The 10,000-nt window shown below is 39.3% G+C and overlaps 2 protein-coding genes across 44 annotated transcripts in view; one reads left to right on the top strand and one right to left on the bottom strand.

Moving 5' to 3' along the window:
• nrxn2b (neurexin 2b) overlaps positions 1 to 10,000 on the bottom strand; it is a 479,670-nt gene that overhangs the window by 206,101 nt on the left and 263,569 nt on the right. For 32 of the 43 annotated variants that reach the window (XM_073906700.1, XM_073906730.1, XM_073906720.1 and 29 more), the window contains one exon: positions 3,423 to 3,727. In XM_073906700.1, the coding sequence (XP_073762801.1) occupies positions 3,423 to 3,727 (305 nt within the window). 43 annotated transcript variants of the gene reach the window in all.
• The window catches only part of alpk1 (alpha-kinase 1), an 859,942-nt gene that overhangs the window by 733,282 nt on the left and 116,660 nt on the right, over positions 1 to 10,000 (top strand). The window lies entirely within an intron of this gene.

The following is a 10,000-nucleotide window of genomic DNA, read 5'->3' as shown; positions in this document are numbered from 1 at the left end:
AATTTTTATTATTAATATCGTCATTATTATCGTCATTATTATCGTCATTATTATCGTCATTAATATCATCATTATTATCGTCATTATTATCGTCATTATTATCCTCATTAATACCGTTATCGTCATTAATATCATTATTAACATCGTCATGATTATTGTCATTAATATCGTCATTATTATCGTCATTAATACCGTCATTATTATCGTCATTATTATCGTCATTAATATCGTCATTATTATTGTCATTATTATCGTCATTAATATTGTCATTATTATCGTCATTACTATCGTCATTATTATCGTCATTAATATCGTCATTATTATCGTCATTAATATTGTCATTATTATTGTCATTACTATCATCATTATTATCGTCATTATTATCGTCATCAATGTCATCATTAATATCGTCATTATTATCGTCATTATTATTGTCATTAATATCGTCATTATTATCGTCATTAATATCATCTTTATTATCATCATTATTATCCTCATTATTATCCTCATTAATGCCATCATCATCATTAATTTTTATTATTAATATCGTCATTAGTATCGTCATTATTATCGTCATTAATATCATCATTAATATCATCATTATCGTCATTATTATCCTCATTAATACCGTCATCGTCATTAATATCATTATTAACATCGTCATTATTATTATCATTAATATCGTCATTATTATCGTCATTAATATTGTCATTATTATTGTCATTACTATCGTCATTATTATCGTCATTATTATCGTCATCAATGTCATCATTAATATCGTCATTATTATCGTCATTATTATTGTCATTAATATCGTCATTATTATCGTCATTAATATCATCTTTATTATCATCATTATTATCCTCATTATTATCCTCATTAATACCATCATCATCATTAATTTTTATTATTAATATCGTCATTATTATCGTCATTATTATCGTCATTAATATCATTATTAATATCGTCATTATTATCGTCATTATTATCCTTATTAATACCGTCATCGTCATTAATATCATTATTAACATCGTCATTATTATTATCATTAATATCGTCATTATTATCGTCATTAATACCATCATTATTATCGTCATTATTATTATCATCATTAATATCGTCATTATTATCGTCATTAATACCGTCATCGTCATTAATATCATCATTAATATCCTCATTATTATCATCATGAAAATTGTCATAACTGTTTTTTCATCAACATCATTATTGATATTGTCAATGATACCATCATTATTATTGTCATTAATACCGTCATTAATATCGCCATTATTATGGTCATTATTATCATCATTATTATTGTTATTAATACCTCGTCATTAATATCGTCATTATTATCGTCATTATTATAGTCATTAATATCATCATTAATATCGTCATTATTATGGTCATTATTATCGTCATTAATATCATCATTAATATCGTCATTATTATGGTCATTATTATCCTCATTAATATCATCATTAATATCGTCATTATTATGGTCATTATTATCCTCATTAATATCATCATTAATATCGTCATTATTATGGTCATTATTATCATCATTAATATCATCATTAATATCGTCATTATTATGGTCATTATTATCATCATTAATATCATCATTAATATCGTCATTATTATCGTCATTATTATCGTCATTAATACCATCATCGTCATTAATATCATCATTAATATCGTCATTATTATCGTCATAAATATTGTCATTACTGTTTTTTCATCAATATCATTATTGATATTGTCAATGATACCGTCATTATTATTGTCATTAATACCGTCATTAATATCGCCATTATTATGATCATTATTTTTGTCATTAATACCGTCATCGTCATTAATATTGTCATTAATATCATCATTATTATCGTCGTTAATATCATCATTAATATCGTCATTATTATCGTCATTATTAAGATCATTATTATTGTCCTTAATATCGTCATTAATATCATCATTATTATTGTCGTTAATATCATCATTAATATCGTCATTATTATCGTTATTATATCGTCATTATTATTGTCCTTAATATCGTCATTAATATCATCATTATTATCGTCATTATTATCGTCATTAATACCGCCATTATTATGGTCATTATTATTGTAATTTATACCGTCATCGTCATTAATATTGTCATTATTATCATCATTATTATCGTCGTTAATATCATGATTAATATCGTCATTAATATTATCATTGATGTTGTCATTGATACCGTCATTGATACTGTCATTAATATTGTCATTATTATGGTCATTATTATCGCCATTACTATCATCATTAATACCGTCATTATTATCGCCATTATTATCGTCATTAAAATTGTCATTAATACTGTAATTATTATTGTCATTAATATTGTCATTATTATCGCCATTAATATCATCATTAATACCGTCATTATTATCGTCATTATTAAGATCATTATTATTGTCCTTAATATCGTCATTAATATCATCATTATTATCGTCGTTAATATCATCATTAATATTGTCATTATTATCGTCATTAATATCGTCATTATTATTGTCCTTAATATCGTCATTAATACCGCCATAATTATGGTCATTATTATTGTCATTTATACCGTCATCGTCATTAATATTGTCATTAATATCATCATTATTATCGTCGTTAATATGATTAATATCGTCATTAATATTATCATTGATGTTGTCATTGATACCGTCATTGATACTGTCATTAATATTGTCATTATTATGGTCATTATTATCGCCATTAATATCATCATTAATACCGTCATTAATATCGCCATTATTATCGTCATTAAAATTGTCATTAATACCGTAATTATTATTGTCATTAATAATGTCATTATTATCGTCATTAATATCGACATTATTATTGTTATTAATACAGTCATCTTTATTTTTATCGTCATTATTATAGTTATTAATACCGTCATCGTCATTAATATTGTCAATATTATCATCATTATTATTGTCATTAATATCATCATTATTATCAACATTAATATTATCACTGATGTTTTCATTGCTACTGTCGTTAATATCAACATTGATACCGTCATTGATATCGTCATAATTATCATCGTTGATATTGTCATTGATATCGTCATTGATACAGTCATAGCAAAAAATACCAGAAAATGAGAGATGATTTTAAGTCCACATCACCCATCCCTAACACTCACACACACACACACACACACACACACACACACACACACACACACACACACACACACACACACACACACACACACACACACACACACACACACACACACACACACTTGTAGTCCAGTCAGGATCCATCCGCTGCTGTCAGATTAGGAACATTTAAAAAGCATTTCCCGCCAACCTCCCGAAAGCGATCGATCAATAACACAAACAAGAAGACTGCTGAGCTCTTACCTGGCGCAGGTTTCGCGTGACCTTGACGTCGTGCCAGGCGTTGTCGTTGAACTTGCCGTTGACGGGCTCCACGAGGGCCTCGAAGGCTCCGGAGCCCAGGTTGATGACGAGCCACACGGCGCCGCTCTTCAGGGACAGGTTGACGTAGTCTGCAGATTTGCCGGTGTGCAGCATCAGGCCGTTGCGCTGCAGCGTGCGGAAGGACAGCGTGATCTCGTCAGTGCTGCTCTGGATGGGCGTCAGAGACAGGTCATAGCAGAAGAACTCGTTCCCCTTGAAGGTGGCCACCGACTCCTCTTTACCTGCTGAGACACAGGAGGAACATCTGAGTTCACTGGATTTATTTACATCGTACAGCTGAAGTCAGAATCACTCGCCTTACTGAGAATATTCCCCAAATGATGTTGAACAGATTCAGGAAGTATGTCTGATAATATTTGTTCTTCTGGAGAAAGTCTGATTTGTTTTATTTCGGCCAGAATAAAAGCAGTTCTTAGCAGTTTTAAAGCCATTTTAAGCTCAATATTATTCACCCCTTCAGCAATATTAGTGTTGGATTGTCTCCAGAACAAACCACTGTTATACAATGACTTGCCTAATTACCCTAACTTTACCCTAATTACCCTAGTGAAGCCTTTACATGTCACTGTAAGCTGAACACTAGTGTCTTGAAGAATATCTAGTCTAATATTATTTACTGTCATCATGGAGAAGAGAACATACATCAGTTGTTAGGGATTAATTATTAACACTGTTATGATTAGACATGTGTTGAAGAAATCTGCTCTCTGTTAAACTGAAATTGGAGAAGGATCTACAGGAGGGCGAATAACTCTGACTTCAACTGTACAGTTAAAACAATTCTTCAAGCGAAACACATTTCATCCAGATCAATGAGATATCTAGTTCTCCATACACACCGAAAATAACAAATACTGTACATGCAGCCGGCTGGAAATGAAGCAGGATGAGGCACAAGCGTATTATATTGCCCACCCCATCACCACATCTGTCCTCTATCACTGGTTTTAATGTTGAATCTTCCTCACATTAAGCTTATTTTACATAATATCTATTCAATTTAATTCTCCATTCCTACATTTCCTAATAGTAAACACACATGCCGCTGCAGACAGACTGAAAGTTCATTAAAGATCTTTCTCATGTTGTTCTTTATTAACAATCAGCCCCATTCATCATTATACTCCTTTAATACACAATACTCACATTAATAACAATGCAAACTGAACACACATAACCACAAGATGCCAGATTTATAGAGTGTGGCTTAAGGTTTTATACTGCAGTATATTCCAACACACACTCATACACGCTTGCACACTAACACACACACACACACACACACACACACACACACACACACACACACACACACACACACACACACACACACAACAGCATCTGATAATTGACTAAATGTAGACATGAAGTGTATGTTAGAGAGAAAGTAGATCCAGCAGGGTGTTATCTCAGAATAAAGTCACTCAGGTTTATCAGCACTGCTGTAGAGGACTGAAGCTTTATTCTGAGAAAACAACCGTCTGGATGTGCTTTATCCTGATCATCACGCAGATGCTGGACACTACACACAACAGCTACACACTAAACACTGATCACAGCTGAAACTCATTCATTTTCCTCCAGCTTAGTCCCTTATTTATCAGGGGTGGCCACAGCGGAATGAACCGTCAACTATTCCAGCATATGTTTTACACAGTGGATGTCCTGCCAGCTGCAACCCAGTACTGGGAAACATCCATACACACACACACACACACACACACATACACTACGGTCAATCATCAGAGTGGCTGTGGGGGAAACCGGAGCACCCGGAGGAAACCCATGCCAACACGTGAGAACATGCAAACTCCACACAGAAACACCAACTGACCCAGCCGAGACTCGAACCAGAGACCTTCTTTCAGTGAGGTGACAATGCGACACCACTGAGCCACTCTCATTATAGTCTAATAATTCTTTGATTAAACACAAAGCTGACAAAAACTAAAGCAGCTGAACGGAGCATACACTAACCTGCATATTAATCATTCATAACATGTGTGAGTGTGTGTGTGTGTGTTTAAATGAACTCGATGTGTTGTTAAGAGCTGCCACCGGTGAATGTAAAACACTCCCAGAATGCTCTGAGGCTTCAGTAGAGCCGATTCACCATTCAGCGGCTGTTTGAGCAGTCATCAAGTGTTGAACACACAGGAGAGAGAAGCTCAGAGTGAACATTACACTGGTGCTCCCAACAGAACACTGCTCCAGACACACACACACACACACACACACACACACACACACACACACACACACACACACACACACACACACACACACACACACACACTCACACACACTCACACACACACACACACACACACACACAGACTGATGGTGTGGATGAGGGTCTTCAGAGCTCCTCCGGGAGCAGATTCAGCAGCGTTTCCTCATCTCCATCATCCGCAGTAACGCCGCTCTCCTCAGTTTACATCTCGATCCATGTGGAGGAGGCCGAGGTCAGAACACAGCCGTTCAGGAGGACACACAGAGTTCTGGAGCACAGCCCGGACCACACACACCACTAAACACACTCACTGTAATGCTTAATTCAGGTCAGGATCCAGCCCGCCACTCTTCTGCGCTTTACTGTGTGTGTGTGTGTGCGTGTGTGTGCGTGTGTGTGTGTGTGTGTGTGTGTGTGTGTTATCAGACCTCAGATTCTGAGAAACGTGCAAACTGTTTAATGCTTTAGTGATTTGTTTCGGTTCTTAATTAATCTGCCCTGGAGAATTTCCTGAAGATGTAGAGCACAGACACACACTCACACACACACACACACACACACACCATTAAAAAATACAAAAAATAGACAATGCCTGAAGTAAATCCAACACACACACACACGCCATCAGGAAAAGAATACAGAAATTAAGCTGATGCTTGAAGTAATTCCAAAACACACACACACACACACACACACACACACACGCACGCACACACACACACATACATATATACCCAAATACACACACGACTCTCTAGCTCCATTCATTCAATCAGTAGAATGTCAGATTACAGAAGCGACTCTCTAGCTCCGCCCACTCAACCAATAATAGTGTCAGATTACAAAAGTGACTCTCTAGCTCCGCCCACTCCACCAATAGAGTGTCAGATTACAGAAGCGACTCTCTAGCTCCACCCACTCAACCAAAAATAGTGTCAGATTACAAAAGTGACTCTGTAGCTCCGCCCACTCCACCAATAGAGTGTCGGATTACAGAAGTGACTCTCTAGCTCCGCCCACTCAACCAATAATAGTTTCAGATTACAGAAGCGACTCTCTAGCTCCGCCCACTCCACCAATAGAGTGTCAGATTACAGAAGCGACTCTCTAGCTCCACCCACTCAACCAAAAATAGTGTCAGATTACAAAAGTGACTCTGTAGCTCCGCCCACTCCACCAATAGAGTGTCGGATTACAGAAGTGACTCTCTAGCTCCGCCCACTCAACCAATAATAGTTTCAGATTACAGAAGCGACTCTCTAGCTCCGCTCACTCAACCAATAATAGTGTCAGAGTAGAGGAGTGACTCTCTAGCTCCTCCCACTCAACCAATAATAGTGTCAGATTACAGAAGTGACTCTCTAGCTCCTCCCACTCAACCAATAATAGTGTCAGACTGCAGAAGTGACTCTCTAACTCCTCACACTCAACCAATAATAGAGTCAGATTAGAGGAGTGACTCTCTAGCTCCTCCCACTCAACCAATAATAGAGTGTCAGATTAGAGGAGTGACTCTCTAGCTCCGCCCACTGGCACAGAGTGCTAATGGGTCATGTTAATTGACAGAACACACTCTGTATGGGTCTGACCATGAGGAGGTTGTGTGAAGATGATGCTCCAGAGGAACATTGGGCTCATTTCCTGCAGTAAACGCAGCAGAGCTCTGATGTTTGATCAGTAATCTGCATTATGAGATCTTCATTTGCATAAACACTTTTATATTAATGCCTCTTTGTGATTTGAATGGCATCTTTATATTCAAATCACACATTGAGAAGCAGCACTGTCAGCCAATGGTGTTTGAGTATGCAGATGAGCGAGAGACTGGCCAATCAGAGCGCAGTGTCAGCCTGTAGAGTGTGTTTCTGGAGGATCTGCTGTAGATCAGTGTGTGTGTTGAGCTCTGGATGAGTGTGTGTGTGTGTGTGTGTATGTGTGTGTGTGTGTGTGTGTGTGTGTATGTGTATGTGTGTGTGTGTGTGTGTGTGTCTTGAGCTTTGGATCTGTGTGCGATCCATTTCTCCTGCTGCACCATGTACTTGGCTGTGTGTGAGTGTGTGTTGAGCTGTGGATCAGTGTGTGTGTATGTGTGGGTGTGTGTTAAGCTGTGGATCAGTGTGTGTGTGTGTGTGTGTGTGTGTGTTGAGCTGTGGATCAGTGTGTGTGTGTGTGTGTGTGTATGTGTGTGTGTGTTTTGAGCTGTGGATCAGTGTGTGATCCATCTCTCCCACTGCACCTTTTACTGGGCTGTGTGTGATAATACCGGCTGATCCTGCTGTTGCAGCACACCTGTGTGTGTGTGTGTGTGTGTGTGTGTGTGTGTGTGTGTGTGTGTTCAGAGACCTCTCTTCAGCCTGTGGCAGATCTTCACTCTTGTGTTGATCATGACTGCAGCCGCTTCTCCTTCTCCAGACTGCTTTAGTCTTCTTTTAGTTGTCTAGGTTCAGTCATGCGCTCACAGACGTGTGTGTGTGTGTGTGTCTGTGTGTGTTCGCACTGATGGAACTGTCACCTGATGTTTTCTATGACTGCCTGCTTTATCTGTGTGAAGCTGCAGTGTGTACAGCTCTGAACACACAACGCTGTGATGGAACACACATACACACACACACATACACACACACACACACACACACACACACACACACACACGTGAACATGTTCTTAAACACAGAGAGAAAGGTGGACTGAGATTAAGATACTGGTAACAGATCAGTCATGTCATTATATCAGATGTGTAGAGTAATGCAGAGCCCTGTAGCTGATGGAGAGAGGCACACAGCTCTCCTGAACACTGCTGGACAAACACCACTGACCCTCAGCGTCAGCCAATGAAATTAGTTCACAATCAGCTGCTGTCTGAGCTGGGGTATTTGCATAAAGCAATCTGATTGGCTGACTGTTTGTTGGCGCTTGAAGAGTTGAGAAATTTCCAACTTCTGCAGTGAGTCACGCCAGTGAAGCGGTGCTGACGGATCCACAATGCAGTTCGGCAACGTCTGACGTAACCCATTCTAGGTGAATGGGATGTGTTGACGCTTGAATGGGGCTTTACTCCCCAGTGGCCCAACTAGTGACTTACCATTAACCCAGATGTCACCCGCTATTAACCCACCAGTGACCTGCCATTAGGCCACCAACGACTCGTCAGAAACTGCACAATGACCCACCAGTGGCCCACTAGTGACTTGACAGTTACTCCTCTGTAACCTAGAAGTAACCCACCATTGACTCACCATGACCCACCAATGACAGTAACCCGGCACTGACTGACCAGTGTCATGCCAGTTACTTGCCAGTAACTTAGAAGTGACCCATTATTGACCCACTAGTGATCTGTTAGTTACTCAGTAGTGATCTGGCACCAGGCGACGCAGTGGCGCAGTAGGTAGTGCTGTCGCCTCACAGAAAGAAGGTCGCTGGGTCACTGGTTCGAGCCATGAAGTTTCTGTGTGGAGTTTGCATGTTCTCCCTGCCTTCGCGTGGGTTTCCTCCAGGTGCTCCGGTTTCCCCCACAGTCCAAACACATGCGGTACAGGTGAATTGGGTAGGCTAAATTGTCAGTAGTGTATGAGTGTGTGTGTGTGTGTGAATGAGTGTACGTGGATGGATGTTTCCCAGAGATGGGTTGCAGCTGGAAGGGCATCCGCTGCGTAAAAATGTGCTGGATAAGTTGGCGGTTCATTCCGCTGTGGCGACCCTGGATTAATAAAGGGACTAAGCCGGCAAGAAAATGAATGAATGAATGATCTTGCACCATTGACTCACCAGTTACTTCCAATAACTCAATATTGACCCACCATTAACTTGCTAGTGGCCCACCCTCCCGTTGACCCAACAGTGACATGCCAGTGGCCCACCAATGAATGTCTAGTACCCTGTAACTGACCACTCCATGACCTAATAGTGATTCACCAGTGACCCAGCACTAACCCACCATGGACATGCTCATTTCCCCAATTACTGACAAAATTGTGACCCACCAGTGATTTGCCAGTGACCCACTAATGACTCGTCAGAAGCCACACAACTACTCCCCATTGACCCACCAGAAACCTGGCATTGAAACACTAGTGACTAACCAGTGACTCAACAGAGACCTGGAAGTGACCCAGCTCTGACTCACAAGTAAGCCGGCATTGACCCACCAGTGGTGATTAGCCAGTGACTTGCCAGAAACCCAGAAGTGACAAACTGGTGACCCCTCTGTGACCTACCAGTGGCCCACCAATGACTCACCAATAACCCAGCATTGACCTCTCAG

The sequence above is a fragment of the Danio rerio genome, chromosome 7 (assembly GCF_049306965.1).
Source record: "Danio rerio strain Tuebingen ecotype United States chromosome 7, GRCz12tu, whole genome shotgun sequence".
In the NCBI taxonomy this organism is placed as follows: domain Eukaryota; kingdom Metazoa; phylum Chordata; class Actinopteri; order Cypriniformes; family Danionidae; genus Danio; species Danio rerio.
The sequence above is the reverse complement of the archived record's forward strand: the minus strand, read 5'-3'. Positions and strand labels throughout refer to the sequence as shown.